This window comes from Phascolarctos cinereus, unplaced genomic scaffold (assembly GCF_003287225.1).
Source record: "Phascolarctos cinereus isolate Bilbo 61053 unplaced genomic scaffold, phaCin_HiC Scaffold_1;HRSCAF=81, whole genome shotgun sequence".
NCBI classification, from domain to species: Eukaryota; Metazoa; Chordata; class Mammalia; order Diprotodontia; family Phascolarctidae; genus Phascolarctos; species Phascolarctos cinereus.
The window spans coordinates 256949889-256964719 of NW_027555514.1; the positions used below are offsets into that span (position 1 = coordinate 256949889).

The window sequence follows — 14831 nt, forward strand, 5'->3', positions numbered from 1 at the left end:
TCTCCCTAGAGTCTCACGATGGTCCTGTGAGGCAGGGACTACAAGGTATTATTTTTATGGCCATTTTACAGAGGAAGAAACAGAGGCTGGGGGCGGTTAAGAAGCCTGTGCGTAGTCTCACGGTTAAGCCTCAGAGAGGCAGGATTCTGATTCTAAGGCAAGTCTTATGGATTCTAAGTTCAGTTCTCTATTCACTTTGCCAAGCTGCCTGTATTTACACTAAGGATGATGATGATGATGATGATATTATACAATAAAATATAATAATATAGAAACATAACTTGTGATGTAATTAATAAGACGTCTTTATAATTACAAAAAATATCAAGATATGGTAAGATATGTATTTATATATGCTTATATAAGCTATAGTAAAAATTATAATACTATATTACACTATGATATAATTATAGCATTTATGATAATACCATAGTATAATACTATATTACAGAATTTTTAATTATAGTATATAAACAGAAATATAATGTATGATGTAATTAATAAGATGTCTTTATCTTACTAATTATATAAAAATTATATTGATATATGATGAAATGTGTATTTATATATACTTCTATAATCTATAATAAAACTATAATAGTATATTATACTATGACATAATTACAGCATTTATGATACCATAGTATAATACCATATTACAGTATTTTAATTATAGTACATATTACTAATTTTAAATTATGTTAATGATGTAATAATAAAATTATATTGCTCTCTACTAGTATATAATTATGTTATCTATTACTAATATATTAAATTATCATGTAACAACTATTATCATTATTATTATCATTATTATCCACTTTAAGTTTCTGGACAGGGAAGTGACATGACAATAGTGAGATTGAATTAGATTATTATGGAGGTTGTATAGGAAAGTAATGTAGGCTTGTGGTAATGACTGCATGTTCTAGGATGGTGATTCAAGTCAAGGAAAAAAAGAGACAGTGGTGAGAAAATTGGGCAAACAAAATAGAAACAAAAGAGCCAAATATAACTCTTCTGAAGTTCTGAGAAGATGGTTATACTGTGAAAAGGAAGCTAATACATTCCAATGACTGATAAGTTCCAAAGGCTAGGAAGCCATCTCTGTGGAAAGGTTCACTTGGAGGCGCAGCAACCTGGGAGATCAAGATGTAAATGTGAATTCAGAAAGATGGTAGCTGAAACTATGTGAGACATGTGAATATGAGGGAGAGGTCATGAACACACACACACACACACACACACACACACACACACACAGAGTTAGTGGATTTGCAGTGCAGCAATCATCTATATATTTGGTAAAATAAGGTACCTTATCTCATTATCCTCTTCACTAATCTCTCTGTTTTCACCTTCCATTTTAAGACTCATTTGTTTTTTCTGAGAAAAGAACAATAAAACACAATCATACTGAGGTAGTTTTAAAGGCCGGAAAGTTTAAAGAAGTAAATGGCATACTTCTTTCATGTTCTTAATTCCAATGACATTTTTTTCATCATGTAACAACATATGCTTAAAAATTTGTTGTTTTAAAATAAAGAAAAAATACTACATTACTGATTCAGCATTTTCAGAAACAAAGCAGCCACATCAACAAATTTAAAAACGGAATATCTGAGTAGGACTCAATCTAAGAAATGTTTGGAAAACTGACCAAGAGTAACTTATAATAATGGCAGAGAAAAACTAAAGGAAGGAGAGGCATGGGTGAATATCATCAGCACGTTAAAAAATGTCTATTTGACTCTGAAATGTTATTTTAAAGCATCTATCTTTTTTTAATTTTTAAAAATTTAATTTAGACATAAATTTAGACATAAATTAAATTTAAAAATTTAATTTAATTTAGACATACCAGAAGCAGGTTTCATCTTCAAAGCATACACCAGGACAGGACTTTTATCAATATAGTGGGTGGCAAAAGAGAAACTAACTTGAGTATAAATATGTGTCACAGAAAGAATACAGTAAGGGCCATTGGTTTTCTTGGTAGATTCCATTTTACACAAAATGGTGGCCAGCTGGTTAACCATTTATTGAGATGAACATAGACAGCAAATCTTGGGCTTCCTTACCTTCCAGTATAAGACTCCCAGAACAAAGCCAATTATGAGAGAAAACAGTGATGGCAATACAATGGCTACCCAGTGCACACTTGGGTCTTTAGCAGATCCTGATGCCTTCCCTGAAATTTAAAAAAATATCATGTTGAAGACAGAACCATGCAGGAGATTGCTCCACCATGATGGAGGTAATTAATAATTTCCTTAGGATATTCTGACTTAATTCTGTTTAAAGCTTTTAAAGAAGTGATTCTTCTGTGAAGAAAACATGAGGTTCAGAGTAACCTTCCCCTGACCCACACAGCTCACACAAACTTTGGGCATACAAACCATTAGCAAACTTGGGATTGATTGTACAGGGTGGTCCATTTATAATCACAGCCTCAGGATTGGAGGCAGCAGGGATCTTAGAAGGTCATCTAGTCTGACCCCAATCAATTTACAGATGGGGAAACTAACTCCAGACAGGAGACTAAACATGACCAGGCTAGTGAGTAGCAGAGGCAAGATTTGCACCTATATTTATCAACTATCTAGTTGGGTTTGGACATGCCTTGAAGGCTACTAGATGCTTCTTGGTGATTCTTGGAGAAACTTGTATATCCATAGTATAGGACTCCCTGCTGCTCATGAGAATCCTGTTTGGTGGCCTGGCATTCTCTTTGGTATTGATTCTCAATGGCCAATGACTGCAAAAATCATAATAAAAACAGCTGATATTTATGTAGCTTTTTACATAGGTCATTTCCAGGTGATCCTTACAACAACCCAGACAAATTATTATTATTATTATTAGCCCTGTTTTACAGATGAGGAAACCAAGGCAAATGATTTACCCAAAGTCCCACAGCTAATAAATCTGAACTCAGGCCTCCCTGACACCAAGTCCAGCCCTCTGTACCACCTACCTGTCTATGACAGCTAGAATTTATACAGCACTTCAAGGTAAATATTATTTCATTTTATCCTCCCAACAACCATGGGAGATAGGTTCTATTATTATGCATTTTATAGATGAAGAAGCTGGGGCAGATAAAGGTTAAGTGACTTGCCCAGGGTCACGCAGCTTATAAGAGTTTGGTTGGATTTGCACTCAAGTATTCCTGACTCCAGATCCAAGCATTCTATCCAGTGAGCTACCTTTGCTGCTCTTGGGGTGAAGGATTAGGGAGATTCAAATGCCATGGTCACTTTGGAATGAGATGGACTGTCTCTTGTTTGCCAAGAAATACAGATCATCTCAGAGCACAAAGGAGTCTTCCTGTACATGTCACTCCATGATTCTACTCCTGAGCTTTTCTTTCAGTCCAGCCTGGGGTAAAAAGCTCCTTTCCCATGGTTTTCACGTAGCATCCCACTGATACATCTCAGCACATTTCTAAAAGGTTTTCACAGAAATGAGAAAGTAGACATCTTGGCATCTTGACACTCTGCCCTCAGAAGGAAATAAATCATTCTCAAATAATTAAAACTGATGTTAAGGGATGCCTATGTCTCTTGACTTAGAGGGAAGGAAATGACTTTCACTTCAAGAAAATGAATTAATTTGGGTGATTTGCAAATTTCTTGATCAGCATCCAATTCTACTTTGGCAGAGCTTGGACAGCTGTTTAGCAGCTTTGGTTTCCGTAAGTAGTTTTGCCACGGCCAAAGCCAAATGAAAAAGGGAATTCTTTGTGCAGGCCTCAAAGCCCAGAAAAATCAATGGTCTTACAACTCAACCACATGCTGTCTTTGCCTGGGTAGGAGTACCATGGCCAAAAACATTCCCATCAGTACATGTCCTATCCAACAGGCAAACATGGAGGCCCTTTATTCATTTAGAAAAGTGACCACAAAGAACTGGGACTCAAACCTTCTTCTAGGCTCAATTCAGGGGCCAATGCCTCCATGAGGCTTTTCCTGATCCCATGCAGAGGTTAACTGCTGCTGCCCACCCTTGCCCAGTGAAATCACTTCATCTTGACTTAGGATTTGCTTTGTATTATCAGGGTCTGGCATATATCTCCCCAGCAGAAAGTAAGCTCCTTGAGGTCAAAGACTGTTTTTGTCTCTGTATCCACAGATACTGATCTAAAGCACCCCAGTAGAAAATAAAGGCAAGGACAGCTTTGGTTTTGTCTTTGTGTTCATACCTGGCATCTACTTCCCCAGTAGATAGTAAGTTTTCTGAGGGTAAGAACTGTGCTACTTTAATATAGCCCTGTGACTACCACTTAGCAGGCAAGTAGAAAGGAAGTTCTCTGAGGAAGGAAGGAAGGAAGGAAGGAAGGAAGGAAGGAAGGAAGGAAGGAAGGAAGGAAGGAAGGAAGGAAAGCAGGGAGAGACAGAGGAAAGGAAGAAGGGAAAGAGGAAACTAAAAGGAAGGAGGAAGGAAGAAGGGAAAGAAGGAAGATAGGAAAGTAAAGGAAGGGAGGGTGGAAAGAAGGAAGGAAGGGAAGAAGGGAGGGAGAAAGAGGAAAGTAAAGGAAGTCAGGAAGGAAAGAAGAGAGGGAGGGAGGGAGGGAAGAGAGGAAAGTAAAAGGAGTGAGGAAAGTAAAGGAAGGGGGGGAAGGGAGGGGGGAAGAAAGGCAGGAAAGTAAAGGAAGGGAAGAAGGGAGGAAGAAAGAGGAAGGTAAAGGAAGGGAAGAATAAAGGAAGGAAGGGAGGGAGAAAGGGAGGGAAAAGAGGAAAGGAAAGGACAGGAGGGATGGGGAGGGTAGAAGGAAGGGAGAGAGGAAAGTAAAGGAAGGGAGGAAGAAAGGACAGAAGGGAGGGAGGGAAGAGAGGAAAGGAAAGGACAGGAGGGATGAAAGTAAAGGAAGGGAGAGAGGAAAGTAAAGGAAGGGAGGCTGGAAGGAAGGGAGGGAGGGAGAGAGGAAAGTGAAGAAAGGAAGGAAGGAAAGCAGGGAGGGAGGAATAGAAAGAGGAAAGTAAAGGAAGGCAAGGTGAGAAGAAGGAATAAGCATTTATTAAGCACTTACTACGTGCCAGTCACTGTGCTAATATCACTGCACAAATATCACCTCTTTAATCTTTACGACAACCTTGAAAGTTAGGTGCTATTATTATATTCCTCATTTTACAGTTGAGGAAACTTAAGGCAGACAGTGATTAAGTTACTCATCAGGGGTCACATAGCTGGTGAGTATGTGAAAAAATAGGCTTTATGAAGGAAGGCATTGTTCTACTTTTTTTTTTTGTAATTGGGGTTAAGTGACTTGCCCAGGGTCACACAGCTAGTAAGTGTCAAGTGTTTGATCTGAGACTGGATTTGAACTCAGGTCCTTCTGACTTCAGGGCTGGTGTTCTATTCACTGCACCACCCAGCTGCCCCAATAAGTTTTTAGGCAACTGGGATTAAGTGACTTGCCCAGGGTCACACAGCTAGTAAGTATCTGAAGCTAGGTTTGAACCCCCATCCTTCTGATTCCAGGGCCAGTGTTTTATCTACTGCACTACCTAGCTGCCCCCATTGTTCTACTTTTGCTTTTGTATCTATTCCCAGCACTCGGTACAACACCCAATGCTTAGCAAATTTTCATTGAACTGAATCGCTGAGTTGAAGTTAAACTCAGCCTTCAATATGTCCTTTCTTTGAAGTTTTGCAAAAATGCACATAAACTCTTAGAGAGTCCTGACTTTTGAGACGCCAGCAACTTCAGACAAAGTACCATATTGTCCTTCATGAGGGTAATTGGTAAGAAGGCGAGGGTTCTAATGAACACCGAGTAGGTTGGCATAGGCTTGCACTACGGAATTTCCTCATTCATGAAAAATCAGGGCGAAATATGCAGAGTGACATGTAAACAAATGGCATCATCTCTTAAAGGAATTGTGTTCGTCAGGTGTTACTAAAATTCTCTAACTGACATAAAAAGTCACTGACAATTTCATGGTCCAATGGCAAGATCACACTGAAGGACAAATGCATTTTGAAAGCCCAGGAACGATTGTTCATATGCTGGGGGGCATCAATACAAAAGACAGTAACCCCATTAGTGAGTTTTCCCAATTGTGGGACAATTTCATTTAAAGCTCATGCAAACTCCTATGGAGGCTAATTGGAGCCGTGCATGCATCAAATCAGGTATTCATACTTACTATTACTGCTACTGGTGTCATTCCTAAGGGAGCTGGCTGCAACGGGGGGTAACAAAAATGGTTTTGTGACATTGACCCTGAAATCTAAATAGAAAGCAACAATGTGTCAGTGTTGCATAGTGACTTACATGTATTACAGTGCTCCTTAAAGGCGAAGCTCTATATAGCAGAACAGGCAGCTCTGTGGAGGTCTAGTGCCTTTGCATCTTAGAGCTGCAAGGGACCCTAAATGCCAATGAGGCCAACCTCGTCATTTTACAGAGAAGGAAACTTGTGCGCTGGCTCTAGAGGTGTAGAACTCTTTTATTATTGTCTGGCCACACTATTCTACTGCATGAAAAAACCCACCACAATTATTATGTGGATCAGCACAGATAACTACCCATCAGTAAAAACATTATATATTTTAAGTGTATTATTAGCTTACTTATATTATAGTTTCTATATTAAAATATTATATACAACATAATTTTATATGTACCTATGAATATGCATGTCATTTGTACATGTATATATATATATATATGTGTGTGTGTGTGGATGTGGATGTGTATATGTGTATTTGTGTGTGTGTGTATATATGTAGGTGCTTATGTGTAGATATGTGTGTAGGTGTGTATATGTATACATGTATGTATGTATGGGCCATAAGAAGTGTGAACTGGGGGGAAATTTTAGTTGAGGACTCTATCCTGAACAAGACAAGAGGTGAGGGGTCTTGGCACTGAGCCTCTATACCTATCCAACAGACTAGTTGGATAGAATAAAAGCTTCCTTACCTTAGAAGCAAAATCATAAGGCTGAGTGTTGAAAAAGGGAAAGATAAGAAACCTGGAAGGTGAAGGTCAAGAAATTTAAAAATTAATGGCAAACTCCAGGCTAAGAGGGAGTGGAAAAATGAGTGGCTTTCAAATAATGTGTACATTCACAAGTGAAAGTTCTTTGTTTCATTAAGGTGGCTTGGAAACCAATACAGCTACCATTTTGAATAGTCTGATGTCACAGATGCCAATCTACACAAGCATAAATGCGTTGGCAAGTGTAGCTGTATTTACAGAGGTACACATCCCCACAGACTTGTGACTGAGAAGCTGCTGGCTTATGCACTAATTAACCTTGAGTTTGCAGATACCCTTTCCAAGATTTCCTTCTTACCTTTCTCAGGCCCTATTGTTGAAGGCAGGATGCAGGCGCTCTGCTCAGATGTTTCTTCAAATTCCTTGAAGGCATCGATGGATTTATTAAAGAAGCTAAAAAACTGTTCGGGAATGAACGAGCCTTCTCGGTAAATGTTGTTATTTTGCTTTCGGAAATTCTAGAGGAAAAAAGCAATACTGACATTACCCAAGTGCCATTTTTCCTTACTGTGGGTCAAGGACATTGGTGGGTTGCTTATCTTCAAAGATTCAAGTGGGATGAGCCCTAGGATGCTGAAACTGCCACTTTTTCAAAGCTGCCTCAGTAGAAACAACTTCAAAGCTCTGATTTGAGGCTGAGGCCAGCTCATTTTGGCATTTAATTGCTGACTGTCCTCTGATGTTTTAGGTTTACAGTTTTCTCCAGCTAAGTCAGAAGAGGTCTTTGGAGCATGGACACCAACAAAGAAAGAATCCTCAAAGGCAATGAGGCTACTGTTTGCTACAAAGATTCCTGGTTTCTTTTCAAGTCTCAATTCAATCTCTACCTTTTCCATGAAGCCTTTCCCAATTTCCCTCAGTTATTAATGCTTTTCAAATGACTTTATCTTTCAGTGTGTGCATACACGTGTGTTTGGGTATTTGTATGTTATCTCTCCCATCTAGATTAGAAAATCCTCAAACTTTGGACAGATGGAAATGCTGAGAGCATTTTAGTTGGGCTACCTGGGGGTGGGAGGGGGGAAGGAGAAGGGGGAGGGGAGATGAGAGAACAGGAGAAATAAAAGCACGGGGTAGAACACAAACTGCCTAGGACTGGACCTTCAGGCCTCATGCCAACACAAAGCTTCCAGGATCACAGGATTACAGCTTAAAATTGTAAGGGACTGCATAGGTTACGTAATGTAACCAATTCATTTCACAGATAAGGAAACTCAGACCCTGAAAAGGTAGGTGATTTCCTGAAGGTCATAAAGTAACTTTATTCTAATACACTATAATCATGGCCCAAAAGCCCAAGATTTGCTACTTCCTATCTTTGTGAACTTGGGCATTTAACTTTTCTAGGTCTCAGTTTCTTTATCTGTAGACTAGGAGGCTGGACTAGATGACCTTTAAGGTCCCTTCCTACTCTGATCATCTCTGATCCTGGCACTGACTCCAAAATAGGTATGGAGTTGTGCCCACTCACCTGTCAAATGGCCTTGATGGAGACAAAAATGGCCAGTCCATTTTTATGGTCTCCAAGAAGCAAGACAAAGATATTACTCCAAAATGGAACAATTACATTATGGAAAAACGTCAGCACTAAGGCTTCAACATAGAAAGCTTTCCATCCCAACTTAATTTAAAATAGCTGACTAATTTGGAAGCCTTCCCCAGCTAAATTCTTGATTCCACAGTGTGAGGTAATTCTGTTCCCAAAACAAAGGAAATACACTTTAATGCATTACCTTCTCTATAATTTCACACTGCTCCCCTCCTCTTCCCTATTACTATTACTATAATTTTGTTAATGCAGAAAAAACTCTGAGCAAGGATTATTATGTTGAGGTTTATAATTCCAAAACAATTCAGCTTATTAGCATTTAACAACCACATCTTACAATATTCTGCTGCATACATGCAAGTATGAACCCAAAGACACACAGAAATCCTTCATACTTCCAACCCCTTCTCCCACTTCAACCCATTTAAGAGAAGAACAAAAATATAACCTCTTCCTCCTCCCATTTTTTGATACATTACCTTATTTTTCTCTTCTAAGCATCCCATCAGGTCATCAATGATTTTTATGAGTTTATCAATGATTGAATAATTACTGAGACTACTGGAAATTTTGGAAAATTTGTACAAGAGGTTATTCAGGCTGTTGGCCAATTCAGGCACCATCAAATGTAACCAACAATGATTAGGCTGTAAGTGAAAGAGAGACAAGATTAGACAAAGGTTTCAGAGTCCCAGACTTTTACTCATCAGATGGGGAACACTCAGGAATTCCCTTGCCAGACTAAATCAGTCCCTATATGTAATCAACTGGTCTTTAAATAATCTGTGTCCTCTTTTAGTCTGTACAAAGGTGTGAGAGGCAGCAGGGTATGGAATATAGAGACACCTCTGCATCAGGAAGATTTGAGAGTCTGCCTCTGACACATATTGACTGAGTGACCCTGGACAAGTCACTTAACCCCTGTATGCTCCAGATACCTCTCTATAATATTGTGTGTTACAGAGCAGGTGACAACTTGCATTTATAGAGAAACTTACTTATCCTGAGCTCCCAAAACCAATGAAATCACAGATCAAGTTCAAAAACTAGTGTTCAGAGTCATGCGCTAATTGCAATAAATTGACATTCAAGGACATAAACAGGAAGTTTTCAGATGAAGAAATCAAAGCTGCCTATATTATCAGAGGGGGAAAAATGTTTTAAATCATTATTGATTAGAAAAATGTAAATCAAACAACTCCGAGGTATAACATCATACCTATCAGAGTGGCTAATATGACAAAAAAGGAAAATGTTGGATGTTGGAGGGGGTGGGGGAAAACTGGGACACTAATGCACTGCTGGTGGAGTTGTGAACTGATTCAACCATTCTGGAGCACAATTTGGAACTATGCCCAAAGGACTATAAAACTGTGCATACCCTTTGATCCAGAAATACTACTACCAGGTCTGTCTCCCAAGAAGATTTTAAAAAGGGGGAAAGAACCTACTTGAACAAAAATATTTAAAACAACTTTTTATGGTCACAAAGAATTGGAAATTGAGGGGATGCCCATCAATTGGGTAATGGCTGAACAAGTTGGGATGATATGATTGTAATCAAATACTGTTGGGCTATAACAAATGACAAGCAGGATGATTTCAGAAAAACCTGGGAAGACTTACACAAACTGATGTAAAATGAAGTGAGTAAACCCAAGAGAACACCGTACACAGTAACAGCAATATTGTACAACGATCAACCGTAAATGATGTAAATATTCTCAGCAATACAACGATCCAAGACAACTCTGAAGGACTCATGATGAAAATGCTATCCACCTCCAGAGAAAGAACTGATGGAGTCTGAGTACACATGAAAGCATACTATTTTTCATTTTCTTTATTTTTTTGGGGGGTGGATGTGTGTTTGATCTGTGGTCTTTCACAACGTGACTAATATGAAAATATGTTTTGCATGATTACATATGTATAAACTAGATAAAATTGCTTATCATCTCAGGGAGGGAATGTGAAATTCAAAATTTTAAAACAAATGTTAAAAACTGTTCTTACAGGTAACTATAAGAAGAAGTGTAAGAAATGTAAGAAGAAAAGGTAATCTCATATCAGAGATGATATGACAGCTGGCAAGTAGCAGAACCATCACTCAAACTTCTTCTGCCTTCCAGTCCTATACTCTAAGTAAATGAGAAATAGTATGATGACAGCCAGCTTTGGCACCAGGAAGACCTGGGTTCAAAATCTGCTTTCTGATGCATGCTGGGCTCTGTGACTCTGGGTAACCCTATTAACTTCTCCATGCCTTAAACAACTCTTCAGGACTCTAAGCTACAGAGATGAAGCTGATCTGAACTCCCAACCCCTGCAACCATCAAGTCACCAAAACCAATAAGCCATTGTCTTACTATTCACGTAACCTCCTTCCATAATAGTAACCCGTAAGCATTCAAGAGAGGTGACTATGACCTAGTCAGTAGATTCTTTCTACCCCTTTTTTGGAACTCACCTTCTCTGTCCCTGGTGAGCATTTCCCAGCCCATGACAGTCCCTAATCTGTAGTACGTGCCAACCACTGCCTTGGGTGGGACAAAAAAGGAAGTGACATTATTTTCTGAGAGAGATGGGACTAAAGGCTCAGTTGAGGCCTTAATGAAAGAGTAGGCTTGGAGGCTGGAAACATCCAGGTGAGGAGTCTCCCTTTCTAAATTCAGGTCAGCATTTTCTCTGCAACTTACAAGCCTTAGAGAACCACTTCGGGAACTGAGAGATTAAGGGACTTGCCTGGGGTCATACAGTCAGTATGATCAGAGGCAAGACTCGAACCCAGGTCTTCCTGGCTCCTAGGCCAACTCTCTATCTACTGTGTCAGACTGCTTCTCTAAGGAGAAAATAAGAAGTTTTTAAGAGCTTTTGTGAATGGTGCAATAGAAAGTTAAAGGATTGGCCCTTCAAAAGCTGAATTTAAAATTCAGTCAAATGAGGACCCACAGTAGGAATGGAGATATTTGGTAGTAGGGATGTTTCAGGTTTGGGGCAGCTACGGGGCACAGTGGATAAAGTGCCAGGCTCGGAGTCAGGAAGACTCATCTTCCCAAGTTCAAATCCAGCCTGTGTGACCCTGGCCAAGTCACTTGACCTTGTTTGCCTTAGTTTCCTCATCTATAAAACAAACCAGAGACGGAAATGGCAAACGACCCCAGTTACCTCTGCCAAGAAAATCCCAAAAAGGGATCACGGAGAGTTGGACACAACTGAAACAACGAAACAACAACAACAACAGCAACAAATGTGTCAGGTTTGGGGACTGGCAGGGTGGGAAGAGCAACAGAATCATGGTGAAGTGCCTAACAAGGCTGGCACTCAACTAGCCTGCCTGAAATCTGGGCTGTTTAACTTTAATTTTACCTAGAGTTAGAGGCAGTGTGGTAGAATCGTTAGAGTGCTGGACTTGGAGTGAGGTATTTCCCCTTTCCCTCAGCATCTTTATTCCCTCCAGGTCACCCTGAGGCTTCCCCTTCACCTGGAGACTGTGCTCTGAAGTCACTGGTTAAGTGACAATCCTACTACCACCATCATTTCCCTTCCTTCCTTCCTTCCTTCCTTCCGTCCTTCCTTCCCTTCCTTCCTTCTTCCTTCCTTCCTTCCTTCCTTTCTTCTTCTCTCCTTCTTCCTTCCTTCTCTTCCTTCCTTCCTTCCTTCCTTCCTTCCTTCCTTCCTTCCTTCCTTCCTTCCTTCTCTCTTTCTCTTCTCTCTCTCTCTCTCTCTCTCTCTCTCTCTCTCTCTCTCTCTCTCTCTCTCTCTCTCTCTCTCTCTCTCTCTCTCTCTCTCTCTCTCTCTCTCTCTCTTTGTTTTTGGTGGGGCAATTGGGCTTAAGTGACTTGCCCAGAGTCACACAGCTAGTGAGTGTTATGTGTCTGAGGCTGCATTTGAACTCACTATACCACTAGCTGCCCTACCATCATTTCATTTTGAGGAAGACAGAGCATGTCACACTCTAGCACGGATGGGTTGAGATCTGCATCCCTGATCTCAAGCCGTTATCTCTCCCCCCAAATTCAAACTTGTCTAGTTCTGTCAAGGACACCACCATCCTTCCAGAGTCACTCAGGTTCATAACTTCACAGTCATCACTCCGCTCCCCACTTTCAGCTGCCCCAAATATCCAAGCAACTGCCTCTCTGCCTTTCTGGAGCTTAGCACAGTATCTGGCACTTTTTTGTCATTGTTCAGTCATTTCAGTCCTGTCCGCTTCTTTGTGACTCCATTTGAGGTTTTCTTGGCAAAAATACTAGAGCGGTTTGACATTTCTTTCTCCAGATTAGTTTACAGATGAGGAAACTGAGGCAAACAGGGTTAAGTGACCTGCCCAGGATCACACAGCTAGTAAGTGTCTGAGGCTGGATTTAGACTCAGGAAGATGAGTCTTCCTGACTATCCACTGTACCACCTAGCTGCCCCACTTGGCACATAACAGGAAATTAACAAATTCTTGTTGCCTTAAGTCTATACTTGCTCTAATTTATCCTCCACATATCTACCAAAGTAATTTTCCTACGGTGCAGGTCTGACCATGTCACTTTCCTACTCAATATAATCTCCAGTGGCTCCCTATTACTTCTAGTATTAAATATAACCTTCTCTGTTTGGCATTTAAAGGCCCTAACAGCTTGGTCCCAACCTAACCTTCCAGCCTTCTAATATATTATTCTCTTTTCTGCACTGTGTGGTCCCCCAAACTGGCTTTCACACTGATCCTCAAACTTATACAGAAACAGAACTAAAATATTTAAAAATGAATCTGCAATTAAGGTTTGATACAATCTATTAAGTACTAAAGAAGAATGGACTTATGTAGAAAACTTCCCCCTGAGCTGAAATCAGAGACAGCTCACTGTTGCTTATTTTTGCTTTGTGGATGGTCAATCTATACAGAGAAACATGACTTCTCCTGGAAAGATGTTCACTGACTGTCATAGTCCATTATTCAACAGCTGCATTAGGTATCTTTCGATTTAAAAGTTTCTTTCTTTTTTTTTTTAAATCTCCTGCTTCATTAACTACACTGATCAAATTAACCAGCTAAGTAATTACTAACAATTATTGTTCATAGAGATTTTAAAAAATAAGGAAGTATATTCAATCCCACCACTCTTGACAGATTATTATTATCATTGGAAATATGGCATTTTATCCAAGGAGAGTAAAAATGAAAGGAAAAGGGAAGGGGGAAGGGGAAAAAGAAGGAGGAAGGAAGAAAGGGGGAAAGGAAGGGGAGGAAGAGTGAATGAAATAAAATAAAATCAGTAGGTCTTTTCAACTTCATATCAGGGGACCTTAATAAAGGTAAGCATTATGTGAGTTTTAAAGAGCTTTTCTTAATTTACTCCTTCATATATGTTTATGCAGTGCATCATCTCTCAGGAGAAAGTAAGCTTCTTCAGGGCGCCTAGGTGATAGAGCTCCAGCCTTAGAATCAGGAAGACCTGAGTTGAAATCTGACCTCAGACACTTGACACTAGCTCTTTGACCCTGGGCAAGTCACTTAACCCCATATTGCCTCACCAAAAAGCAAAAAACAAACAAAAAAAAGAAAGTAAGCTTCAGGAAGGTAGGGAAAGTATTTTTCCTTTGTCTCTGCATGCCCCCAAGGCATGCACATAGTAGACCCTCAATAAATGCTGGTTGGATTGAAATGGAATATGTGGGTGGGCTGTTCCCTACTTATGTAAAAGCCGCTTTAATTAATATATTGCAGCCAACAGGGAAATTGGCCCACAGGCAGATAGGTGAGTCCAAATTCTGGAAAACATTTATGATCATTCAAAACCAATAAGATTGTTGGCTGGGACTTCAGATAAGTGGGGATAAACAAACTCCAAAAGGAAACTATTTCTAGCTTTGGACTCATCAAACTCAATCTTTCCAAGCTGGTCCTTAAAAAAAAAAAGGATATTCAAGGTGCTTATCACAAAAGGCGATAACTTCCCCTTTCTGCATCCCTAGAGGATCTCTTCAGAGTTAGGTTAGTAGGCATTTGGTTTTGAATGGGCTAGTCATGTTCTACATTTAACTAAGTGCTGCCAATCTCAGATGGAAAAGAGAGAGAGAGAGAGAGAGGAGAGAGAGAGAGAGAGAGAGAGAGAGAGAGAGAGAGAGAGAGAGAGAGAGAGAGAGAGAGAGACAAACCTTCCTGCAAAAAGTCAGGTTTTGTTTTCCTCCTAGAACACTAGGCCAACAGGATCTAGGGACCTCAGAGGTCATCTAATTTAATTTAAATCTCATTTTACAAATGAGGAAACTGAAGCCTAG

At 39.8% G+C, this 14831-nt stretch overlaps 1 protein-coding gene across 2 annotated transcripts in view; it reads right to left on the bottom strand.

The window, feature by feature from the left end:
* KITLG (KIT ligand) overlaps window positions 1–14831 on the bottom strand; it is a 120095-nt gene that overhangs the window by 10271 nt on the left and 94993 nt on the right. Inside the window, exons 4-8 of one of the 2 annotated variants that reach the window (XM_020993457.2) lie at window positions 9038–9205; window positions 7308–7467; window positions 6153–6236; window positions 2082–2191; window positions 1319–1386 (exon numbers count right to left, since the gene is read on the bottom strand). In XM_020993457.2, coding sequence (XP_020849116.1) covers window positions 1319–1386; window positions 2082–2191; window positions 6153–6236; window positions 7308–7467; window positions 9038–9205 — 590 coding nt within the window. The remainder of the gene's footprint in view (window positions 1–1318; window positions 1387–2081; window positions 2192–6152; window positions 6237–7307; window positions 7468–9037; window positions 9206–14831) is intronic. The other variant, XM_020993458.2, reaches the window with a different exon arrangement.